Source organism: Musa acuminata, chromosome BXJ3-4, assembly GCF_036884655.1.
Source record: "Musa acuminata AAA Group cultivar baxijiao chromosome BXJ3-4, Cavendish_Baxijiao_AAA, whole genome shotgun sequence".
Classification (NCBI taxonomy): domain Eukaryota; kingdom Viridiplantae; phylum Streptophyta; class Magnoliopsida; order Zingiberales; family Musaceae; genus Musa; species Musa acuminata.
Window position 1 is genome coordinate 4,448,220 of NC_088352.1, and position 11,781 is coordinate 4,460,000.

At 37.8% G+C, this 11,781-nt stretch overlaps 1 protein-coding gene across 2 annotated transcripts; it reads left to right on the forward strand.

The window, feature by feature from the left end:
- The first annotated feature begins 241 nt into the window (after positions 1-241).
- Positions 242-11,566, forward strand: LOC135637243 (protein TOPLESS-RELATED PROTEIN 2-like). 2 transcript variants are annotated; one of them, XM_065149824.1, is made up of 25 exons: positions 242-957; positions 1,046-1,225; positions 1,318-1,431; positions 1,531-1,689; positions 1,920-2,100; positions 2,176-2,308; positions 2,389-2,498; positions 2,586-2,724; positions 2,817-2,926; positions 4,338-4,407; positions 4,533-4,606; positions 4,669-4,764; positions 4,856-4,951; positions 5,132-5,259; positions 5,531-5,765; positions 5,848-6,021; positions 7,244-7,351; positions 7,426-7,560; positions 8,579-8,689; positions 8,764-8,943; positions 9,092-9,220; positions 9,457-9,552; positions 9,898-10,083; positions 10,596-10,768; positions 11,116-11,566. In XM_065149824.1, exons 1-25 carry the CDS (start codon positions 878-880, stop codon positions 11,330-11,332), a joined length of 3,414 nt encoding a protein of 1,137 aa, XP_065005896.1. In that variant the 5' UTR covers positions 242-877; the 3' UTR covers positions 11,333-11,566. The 2 variants fall into 2 exon arrangements, with proteins under 2 accessions (XP_065005896.1, XP_065005897.1); XM_065149825.1 differs by having other exon boundaries at positions 7,432-7,560.
- The last annotated feature ends 215 nt before the right edge of the window (positions 11,567-11,781 follow it).

Sequence of the window (11,781 nt, forward strand, 5' to 3'; positions counted from 1 at the left end):
AATTTGACGCGCTCCCTGTTCCGAGAATGCCCCTCCGGACGTGACGCGTGGTTTTGCGATGTTATCATAATACCCTTCCGGTTCCTGTACGGTTGGTCAGAGTGATGTGACGCGATTCTGGTAAAGTCGTAAATATTGGTGAAGACAGGGCTAGTTTGCTGCTCCTGGCGCGACCTAATCGCCAGGATTTGGCCGCTATAAAAGCGGATGAGCCGAGAGGATGAGGCCCTTCGAGTTATAAAAGGGGAGAAAGAGATAGAGAGAGAGAGGAAGAGAGAGAGAGAGAGAGGAGAAGGAGAACACGGCGGCTGGAGAGGAGAGAAGAAGCGGGAGGAGGAAAGAGAGGCGGCGATCTTCCGAACTCCAGTGGCTGGGAATCCGTCTTTGTTCTCTGAAAATTTCCATTTTTATTGGGTTTGCGAGGAACCGAGCTCCAGATCGAGGGTTGATTTGTGGGGATTGGCGGGGGAAGCTCCTGTCTCGGCGCAGATCAGCTCTGGATCGCTCGCACGGTTTTTCTTCCGCGTTAATGGTGGTCCGATAGGGGTTTCCTCTCTCTTCTGTTGCCTTTCTCGGAGGGTTTTCAGTTTGGTTGGATAAAAAGGGGATTGGTACTTTGTGGGGTTGTATTTGGCGAGCCGGGTTTTCTTGTGCGTTTAGCTGCTGGATTTATGTGCTGTTGATTTTGCTGGTCGTTAGCGTCTCAGATCTGTTCATCAAGTGCCGCCGACGTTTCGAGCGGGAAAAAGCTTTCATCTTTGCGCATTTTGGAGCGATTTTGAAGTGTTTGAGAGGAAAACTTGCGACCTACACAGGTCGCACTTCCTTATTTGAATTTTAAATATTTGCGCTGGAGCGTTTAGGGATTCCGGGAACCATGTCTTCTTTGAGCAGGGAATTGGTTTTCCTGATATTGCAGTTCCTGGACGAGGAAAAGTTCAAGGAAACCGTTCATAAGTAAGCTGAATTATCTCTCCTCAGCCCTGTCATTTAGAGCTCGTGATATTTCTTTTCCTGTATACTCAAGCAGCTGGTTGAATTATAGGTTGGAACAAGAGTCAGGCTTTTACTTCAATATGAAGCACTTTGAGGATCTCGTTCAGGCAGGGGAATGGGACGAAGTTGAACGTTATCTTGGTGGTTTCACCAAGGTCGAGGACAATCGCTATTCGATGAAAATCTTCTTTGAGATCAGGAAGCAGAAGTACCTGGAAGCACTAGATAGGTGGGATTTTGTCGTTCATCTTCGAGTTCATTTTTCAAAATTTCATTGCATCCTTTTCTATATTGTAAATCAATTGTTATATATGCTTACAGGCATGATAGGGCAAAGGCTGTTGAAATACTCGTGAAGGATCTCAAAGTTTTTGCCTCTTTTAATGAGGAACTATTTAAGGAAATCACCCAGTTGCTTACCCTGGAGAATTTTAGGTAAGTGAGCATAGATTCTAACAGTTGTGACTCGCATAACTTGTGAGTCTCCTTTTTGAAAAAAATAGTTTATGTTTTACATCTTTGAAACTTGTGTAGGCAAAATGAACAGCTTTCTAAGTATGGAGACACTAAATCAGCCAGAAATATTATGCTTCTGGAGCTTAAGAAACTCATTGAAGCTAATCCTTTGTTCCGGGATAAATTGACATTTCCACCATTTAAAGCTTCTCGGCTGAGGACATTAATAAATCAAAGGTATGCATTTGCTTTTTCTATATGATCAGTACCTTTCTTTTGTCATCCATTGCATGTATGATTATTTGTGCGTGTATATTGATAGTAATTGCGTTGTTAGGGATAGTGGTCTGCAACGTATACACAGAAGCACTGTAGGAATATTTTTCATAATTTTTTTAAAATCTTCTCCGATGAATCTGTATTGAATTTAACATCTTAACTCAGACTAATTGTCTCCTCATTTTTAGTCTTAATTGGCAGCATCAACTTTGCAAGAATCCACGGCCAAACCCTGATATCAAAACACTTTTTACTGATCATTCTTGTGCTGCTCCTACCAATGGAGCTCGTGCACCTCCACCTACCAATGGCCCTCTTGTTGGGGCCATTCCTAAATCTGGGCAATTCCCCCCGATGGGTGCTCATGGTGTAAGTGGGATTCAACTCCTTTTCTGGTCCCTTTTTTGTTGTTCTTCTCATTGATTACTGTTGACCTCCTTCCAGATTCAGCCATTCCAACCAGTTGTCTCTCCACCTGCGAGTGCCATTGCAGGATGGATGACAAATGCTAACCCACCATTACCACATGCTGCTATGGCACAAGGTCCCCCAGGTCTTGTTCAACCTCCAAATACAGGTATTGCCTCCTCTAAATGCATAAATTCTTTGTTGCTAGATAGACTTTATGATATTTTGTTGATTCGCTCCCTTCCATAGCTGCCTTTTTGAAGCACCCAAGGACTCCTACAAGTGCCCCTGGTATGGATTATCAAACAGCAGACTCTGAACATTTGATGAAGAGAATGCGTATGGGTCAAACGGATGAGGTATGGAAACATATTTACTACCTGTTTTGTGGTTATTTTATTTAAATATGAATCAGTTATGCTCTAACAAAGAAATCATTTTCATAGGTGTCATTTCCTGGTGTAACTCATCCACCCAATATCTACTCCCAAGATGATATTCCAAAAAGTGTTGTGCGAACACTAAGTCAGGGGTCAAATATCATGAGTTTGGATTTCCACCCTGTGCATCAAACAATTCTTCTTGGTAACTGCTGGAACCAATTTACTCAGGAATGTTTCAGTACTAATGTTGTATCTAAATTTTGCTCATATGTATTTCTTGATTCTACTCTATAGTTGGAACAAATGTTGGTGACATTGCCATATGGGAAGTTGGGTCTCGAGAAAGGATAGTGCATAGAACCTTCAAAGTCTGGGAGATTGGAAGTTGTACTGTGTCTTTACAGGTACGTCTGTAAGTTGGAATTTCTCTTAGTCTTACATTATTACTAATGTAAAATTTAGAATGGGTTAAAGGAAGCTTCAATGAGGTTGGGAATTGGTAAGAGTGTAAACATGGTGATATTCTATTGAAGTTTGGACATTTTCATAAGATTAAGTCATGGTTTGGTTTAGTTCTCATAATATAATTTGAGATATGAAAAAAAAAGTCTGATGTATAGAGATGATTTTCAATATTGACATGTAAAGGTTAAGGGGATATTAGAAAAAGTTCAAGTTACTAGGGAAATTAAACTAATGAACCATATCAATAAACTTTTGAGAGCATGAGCTTGAATGTAGACAAAGATGTGAGATGAATATTTCCAAGAGGCAATATTGTTTTGCATTTGGAGGATAAGTTTGATGCTATTTTTTTGTTAGATCAAATAATGGAAAAATAAAGAAAAAAGAAGACTGATATATATGTTTTATATTGATTTAGGAAAAACCTATGGTAAACTTTTCAGAGATTTATTATGGTTGATTTTGATTAAAAAATTATATAGTAGTTATATTGATGCTATAAAAATGTGTATGATACAAGAGGTGTCTCTAAAGAGTTTCTTACAGCCATAGGGTTACACATAGGTTTAATTTTTAATCCTTATCTTTTCATATTGGTAATGGATTTACTTCCTAGTCTGTTACAGGATAGACCTTCATTATATATGTTGTTTTCTGTTGCTATTATTTGATTTAGTTTATTTGAGACTAGTTCTAACTTGAATCATATAAATAAGTACTAGCAACTATAGATTTTAGAATAAAAATGGCTAAGATCGAATATAAGAAATGCAATCTTATCAATGTAAGACAGAAACAGTGATCATGGTTAAGATTGTCATAGAAGTCCTATAAATAAAAGTTTTATATATCTTGGATCTGTTAACCAAGGAAGTTCAATTGGAGAGTGAATTTTAGAAGTTTTCCATGATCATCATATTATCCCTTGGTTAAAAAAGTTGTACAAGACAGTTCTAAGTCCAACCATACTTCACTGATCAAAGTGCTTGATGGAACTATGTATAAAAATACTGTTTGTCAAGATAAGAATGTTGAGAAGTTAAAATTTGATATTTTTTATTGTCCATAGAATGTAACGAGGAAAAACTATATAGGATGATATGAAAATGTTCTAAAGAGATCTATAAGTTCCCATGTTAGACAAAACTAGTCAATTAGGATTCTTGTCAGGAAGAGAGCTAGAAAGACCCAAGAATATTTGTTAGAAACAATAAATAGTGATTTGATTGCAAAATGGAGGGAAAAGACCCATGTGACAGACCCCAAATAGTTGGAAAATCACCCTTGTTGTGTTATTGTTGTCTATTAATAATGCAAGAATCAAGTAATCCTTGTTTGTTTAATTTGCAGGCTGCACTAATGAAAGATGCTACCATATCTGTCAATCGATGCTTATGGAGTCCGGATGGATCTATATTTGGTACAGAAAACTAGGCTAGATCCTGTTTCCATTTAAATCTGGTCCTAAATGAACAGATTTGTGTTTTGTGATATGTTCTTTGTTCTTGTCAACCCTAAAATTTACTTCTTTGTGATGTTTTGTAGGCATTGCTTTCTCAAAGCATATTGTTCAAATATATGCTTTTAATATAAATGGAGAGTTGAGGCAACCGGTGGAGGTAGGTTAAAAGTTGATTTATAAGCCTTCTGTATATTGGGTGTCTGACTGGTTATCCTGTAGTTCGATGCTCATGCTGGTGGTGTCAATGATATTGCCTTCTCTCATCCCACCAAGAGTTTGTCGATAATCACATGTGGTGATGACAAGACAATTAAAGTGAGCACCAGAGGATATGTTTTTCTTTTTATCTTTTTAAAATATAAGAACCAAAATAATTATTTCACTGTTTTGATTGCATGACTGGCAGGTTTGGGATGTTACAACAGGACAGAAGCAGTACACATTTGAGGGCCATGATGCTCCTGTATACTCTGTTTGCCCACACTATAAGGAGTCAATCCAGGTATTATCTTATCCATTGAAATATAGGCTTTGCAAGATCAATACTCGTTTCCTGTTATGTGAGTCATACATGTTGATCTGGTCTCTTTAGTTTTTATTCATTGTTTGTTGTTGATGTTGGGAGTTAGCTCTTGAGTATCTCGTTCAGTCACCCTTCTAAAGGATCATGCTGACTTTGCAGTTCATCTTCTCCACTGCCATTGATGGGAAAATCAAGGCATGGCTCTATGATTGTTTGGGTTCTAGAGTTGACTATGATGCTCCTGGACGTTGGTGCACGACAATGGCATACAGTGCTGATGGAACAAGGTGAAGTTTGTCTCTCTAACTAACAAAACTTGGAATTGCATTGATGTAGATGTGTATAATAACATTGGGAAGCTTCAAGCATCTGGATGCTGTAACAGGGCCCAGATAGCCTATGATAGTCATCCTTCATGTTCCCAGCAGTCTTTTTACTGCCATTTCTTGTGTATTCATGTGTGTGCAATTGTCTCTGCATTCTCGGTGCCGTTATTCAATTTCAGAATTGTAATGCTGTACCTGATTTCTAAATGTTCATCCTCTAATCTTTTTGTAGGCTCTTTTCTTGTGGAACCAGTAAAGATGGTGAATCACATTTAGTTGAGTGGAATGAGACTGAGGGAGCTATTAAAAGGACATACTCTGGCTTTAGAAAACGTTCATTAGGAGTTGTCCAATTTGACACCACAAAGAACCGGTTCTTGGCTGCTGGAGATGAATTTATGATTAAGTTTTGGGATATGGACAACATTAATATACTGACTACAACTGATGCAGATGGTGGATTGCCTGTTAGTATCTGTATTTGTTGATTCTGCTTTGCAAGCATGGCACTTGGAACCTTTCAGCTTACTTTATGCTTCATTCCTGCAGGCAAGTCCTCGTCTGAGATTCAACCGAGAAGGATCATTGCTGGCAGTTACAACAAGTGACAATGGTCTTAAAATCTTAGCTAATGCTGATGGACAACGGTTGGTGAGGGTGCTTGAGAGTAGGGCATTTGAAGGCACTCGTGTTACTTCTCAACAGATTAATGCTAATGTAAAGGTATTTGTTTTGCCAACTGACTTTAGAAGAGACTGTTGGCTTCTGGTAGAAGTTCTTGAGGGATAGCCTCCCTATCAATTAATGCTCCCAGCTAGCTATGTATGTGCTGGATAGTTATTACCTCCCTATCAATTAATGCTCCCAGCTAGCTATATATGTGCTGGATAGTTATTAAATACACAACTGCTGATAATCATGCCTATTTACCATATTGGTTCAGAAATTACCACATATGGACATCTACCCTCTAGTCAGAATGGATTCTTGTTTTCCAAAGCAATGAACTGCTGATGCCACATGGGTAGAGATTATAACTCATAAAAATAATGGAATGCAACGGAAGAAAACATCAAGCAAATTCATTTATTGGATGAGACCCAAGGGATGTCCAAGTTTGGGTTAAATTGGTTAAGAGCTACTGAATGGTACCTTAGGTCCAGAACGAGTATTGGTTACTGTTACTGTCTATGCTTTTGTAGTATGAACAGTGCATATTACTGTAGCACCCCATAGTAATGCTACAGAAACTTGGTGCCCAAGTCTCTGAGGGTGCTAATGGGTATCGCTTCTATTTAGATTTTTTGAAGAGGCCTAGTTTGTGTCTTATTAGCTTTGTCCTGTCATTGTGGAGTGTCACGTGTTAGTTTCTTAGAGAGATGGCATATGAGTGATGACAATTAAGCTGAGTTTTTTCTTTTGCTGCTACCTGGTATCTGTCTTATCCTCAGTTCTTTATCTAATCCTATCACTTCTGTTTGGTAATCTTATATGGTCTATTCCATACTCAAATATTTTAGACTGACCTTTGCTTCAGGTTTGTTTCAAAGTCTTCTGCTGTCATATGTTAACCATTTAGTTTTCCTGCTCCGAACTTGCGTCTTTTCATGATTGACAATTCACGTAACCTGCTTTACATCAATGTTTCTGTAGCATCAGCTGGGACCTATTGCATTTTTCTTTGCTATTCTGTTCCACAATAATAAAACAGCCAGCAAGCTTTAGATTCCAAAATCTTACTGTCTGAGAGGTCTTTCATGCTTGCTGGCCCTTTTTTTAAACTGGTCCTGCAGGATTGATTTTTTAAAACTTTAATACTTCTTATCCACCTTTATGTAATTGAAAGTAAAGCTATATGATAGTAGTCCAAGAATGAGTACTTGATAGTGGTAACAAGGTCCTACGGAGTTCATCCTACTCAATCAAAATTATATACTCCATGCAGGCCCCGATTGTAAATGCACTTGGAGCTGTTTCAAATGTTTCTAGTCCTATAGCAGCTACTCCTGAACTAACCGATCGAACCCTGCCTGTAGTGTCAATGAGTAGCTTGGTAAGTTCATAATGCATTATGCCGTATTATAATATTTCATAACCTGTTAAGAGTTATAACCATTAAACAACTAGCTGCAGGCTGCAGATATTAAACCAAAGATTTCAGATGATTCTGAAAAGATAAAATGCTGGAAATTAGCTGATATTGTTGATTCTGCTCACCTCAAAGCCTTGCGGTTGCCAGATCCAGTGACGACATCAAGCAAGGTATTTTTCTGTTCCCATCAAGGTTTTTATTGTATCAATTCCTCATTCTGGCTTTAATAGAAATATAAAAAAACCAAGTATGAATTATTTTTTGTTAATTGAAACTATTCTAGACACTAAAATAGATTCTCTTTCTTGCCATGGTCATTGCTATTGGCCATAATTCTTGTGGTGACCTATGGTCAGAAGAGAGATATTATGTATAAAGCAGCCCTAAAATCTGCAACCTTGTATGTTACATACTCTGTATCTCAAAATCATGGTATTTGGACTGTTTTCTGACTCTGATAGTTAAAGATACTAAAGGAAGAGAGTGGCTTATATTGGTCTAATCTATTACATGATATATCAGGGGATAATGAATTGATAATTAATTTCAACGATTATTAAGGTCTTGCTGGCCAAACTTGCAATCATCATGGTGTTGTACAGTATATGTCTTGTATATCTGGTGCATGTTAATGTGCCAGATTCTGGCATATGCCTTGATAGTCCGTGCTATGCCAGTAATTCATTGTTATAAAATGTACCAAAACTTTCATCACTTCACACTCTTCAAAGTTCAAACAATTTTCAATAAAAAATTAACTAATTCTTTGTCATCTAATTCCTCATTATCTGTCAGTTTGCTCCATGTGATTACGACTGGATAGTTTGGGTCACTCATGGGGTAGTTTTGTCACTTTTGTAAGTTTCAGTTGTTATATAAATAGTTAAATACGATATATATTTTCTCTTAATGTAGCCACTGCTGGTTACCCCTTCCTATAAATATGCATTACATTATATAAGAATTGTTCGTGGATTGATGCCAGCATATGTCAATGTAACTTTGGACATACAAAAGGATAATTTTGAAACATGGGCTATCTGTCTAACAGATCTTGTGGTATCATTGTGATTTTTAATTGAAAAAACCACAGTTATATTTTGCTGCAGATTCATCTATCCGAGTTTTTGCTGCCTTGTTATGAAGTTGATGTAGATCTTTTGACATTATAATCTTTTGTTATTACAGGTTGTTCGTTTGTTATACACAAACTCTGGGCTGGCAGTATTGGCACTTGGCTCCAATGCAATCCATAAGCTGTGGAAATGGACACGGAGTGAGCGGAATCCATCTGGCAAGGTCAGTTATTATTTTCCTAATGAGACATTTAGTTTTAGCTTGTTTTCTGATGGCTCCTTTTGTTGGCTCTCCAGTCAACCACATCTGTCGCCCCTCAGCTATGGCAACCAGCAAATGGTATTCTAATGACTAATGAAACAAGTGACAGCAATCCAGAAGAAGCAACTGCATGTAATGCTTTGTCAAAGAACGACTCTTATGTCATGTCTGCATCCGGTGGAAAGGTTTCTTTGTTTAACATGATGACTTTCAAGGTACAATGTGTCATCTAATGCTATGTTGCAACTTTTGTTTCTTGTAACAGCTAGTTTGTAAGTAACATGTCTAGAGAGTGTCTTTTGTCATTTCTTCTTTCTAGTAAGAATTTTTCTATTGTCTCTTAAAGCTAAAGGTGTTTCACAGGTTATGACAACATTCATGGCACCCCCACCTGCAGCCACCTTCCTAGCATTCCATCCTCAGGACAACAATATTATTGCAATTGGAATGGAAGATTCTAGTATTCAGATATATAATGTTCGTGTTGATGAGGTAAATATTGTATCTTATGCACCTTGAGTTTTCTTAATCTGCATGTTCGTCTGATACTATATGTCTATTGCCTTCTGGGTTTCTATAGCTTGCCCAGAATCTGGTTTACTCTCATTATTTAAGCTTTGCTTTCATATCTCTTGCTTTTCATGATCAGGGGAAGAAATTATTAACTTGAATTTTCTGTTTATTGTTTGTCCATTTTAATTTTAATTACATTTCATTCATGCTTGCAGGTTAAAACCAAGTTGAAAGGTCATCAGAAAAAGATAACAGGTCTTGCGTTTTCCCAGTCATTAACTGTGCTTGTCTCTTCAGGAGCTGATGCTCAGGTGTGCAGACCAAAATTATGTATATACTTAGTATTGTGATTCAGACTTGTTCTAGCAGGGAGTTGTTGGTACTTAATTATTTGAACAAAAGATTATATTATCTTCATTGATTTTTGTTCTCAACCATGCTGCTATAAACTAACGTGGTTGACGTGAAATTTAGCCACAGAACTAATATTTCTGGCTTCTGGCCCACTCAAATGTTGCATGTTCTAGGATAGGATGTATGTGGTTGATGTGAAATTTAGCCACAGAACTAATATTTCTGGCTTCTGGCCCACTCAAATGTTGCATGTATTATTAGATTCAGCAATTCTCTTAAAGACTAATCAACTGATGTGACAGCTCTGCATGTGGAGCATTGATGGATGGGACAAGAAAAAATCACGATTTATCCAGGCACCAGCCTCTCGTACATCTCCTTTAGTTGGTGACACCAAAGTTCAATTTCACAATGATCAGACACACCTCTTGGTCGTTCATGAAAGCCAACTGGGAATCTATGACAGTAAGCTTGAATGTTTGCGCTCGGTTAGTTCTTGTGCTCTGACCTTTGCAAATATGCATCTGTCAAACAATTCCATAGAAAGCATGCTAGTTAATCAAGCTGTATCTATGCTAATTTCTTGAATGTATTGGCTACTCTTGGTCTTGTATGCTTCTCATTTTATATTATAGCATTTCTTAGTTAATTGTTTGATTTTTGACTTCAAAATCATTGCCAAATTAAGGAATATGTTTTTAAGCACGGCATTGCTTAATGTAATTTTGATAATAACTCTATCCTCTGGATGTGTACCCAAATTTAGAATATTTAGAATGAGAGGGATTGACACGAACAGTGAAATTCTATGGCTGAAGGACGCCAAACTTTCTAGATGCTTTTGTCTCGATATGAGCTGACGTGTGTCTTTGATGCCTTAAGTTATTTAGAGGCTAAATGATTATTTATTTTTCCTTCTTTGTCAGACAGGAGAAATTCCTCAGATTTGATTACCATTAAACTTTTTCCAGTGCACTAATTATTTTTTCCTCTGGTGCAGTGGTCGCCTAGAGATCCACTACCAGCTCCAATTTCTAGTGCAGTGTATTCTTGTGATGGTCTCTTGGTATATGCCGGATTTTGTGATGGTGCAGTTGGAGTTTTTGAAGCAGATAGCCTGAAGCTTCGTTGTCGAATTGCGCTTACTGCTTATATAAGCTCATCCATTTCTAGGTATGTCAAGTTCATGTGAAATGGATCTCTTTTGCATAATTTTAGCCTCAATTTATGATAGCAAATTATAACCATCTAGGCACAACCCTAGGTTGCAGTATGGGTCATATTATGTTAGCTAAGAGGGATCTTGAAAATTATAGCTTAATGATGCACAATCCTCAGAATATTGAAAGACATTGGTTCTGGCATTTGTGCTTTGATTATTTCCTTTCACTTCTTCCTATCCTGGTTCATGTAATTGGGATTTTTTAAGATGTCGTCCATGCTGTTTCTGTCTCATGCTTATAGGATCTCAGAAATACTGTATCAGCTCTGATGTGTCTCATCTTTATTTTCCTCCCCAGTTCTGGTCCAGTTTATCCCATGGTGATTGCGGCTCACCCGTCCGAACCAAATCAGATCGCACTGGGGATGAGCGACGGTGCAGTTCACGTTGTGGAGCCATCCGACGCCGACTCAAAATGGGGGGCAGCACCACCCCAGGAAAATGGATCTCTCCTGCGCATCACCTCCAATCCTGCCTCAAGCAACAGTCAGGCGTCAGAACCCCCTCCGAGGTGACCAACTTCCGTGCTTTACAAGCACAAAATTAGTGTTGTACTCAAAGGGCTTTAGTAGCAGAAAGATTTGTCTGATGACAGCCACCCCGCCAGGTTTCACAGGTTCTCATTGTTTCTGTTTAACCTGATGATCTTGTAAATCTCCTCATGATCTATTTGGCACAAGAAATGGGCATACATCCGACTTGTAGCATATATAACTGACATTGAAAGCACGACATTTTTGTTCGTTTAATTTTTCCTTCCCCCTTATATTTATTGGAAAATTTATTGGAAATTTTCCTCTCTTTTTTTCCTCGTTTTGATAAAAAAAGAAAAAGCCTCAACAGGAAAGAACAGATAAGACATAATGTTCTACTTATTTTAGATTGTTTTTTTTTGTTATATAAAAATAATGTTTTTAGTTAAATGCTCATGTCAAAGCCATACAAATTAACTATAATATGTCTA

Coding starts and splice junctions, on each gene's coding strand:
- LOC135637243 (XM_065149824.1), top strand. CDS start 878: ATGTCTTCTTTGAGCAGGGAATTGGTTTTCCTGATATTGCAGTTCCTG. Junction 5,766..5,847: donor ATGCAGATGGTGGATTGCCT/GTTAGTATCTGT, acceptor TCATTCCTGCAG/GCAAGTCCTCGTCTGAGATT. Junction 10,084..10,595: donor AGCTTGAATGTTTGCGCTCG/GTTAGTTCTTGT, acceptor CCTCTGGTGCAG/TGGTCGCCTAGAGATCCACT.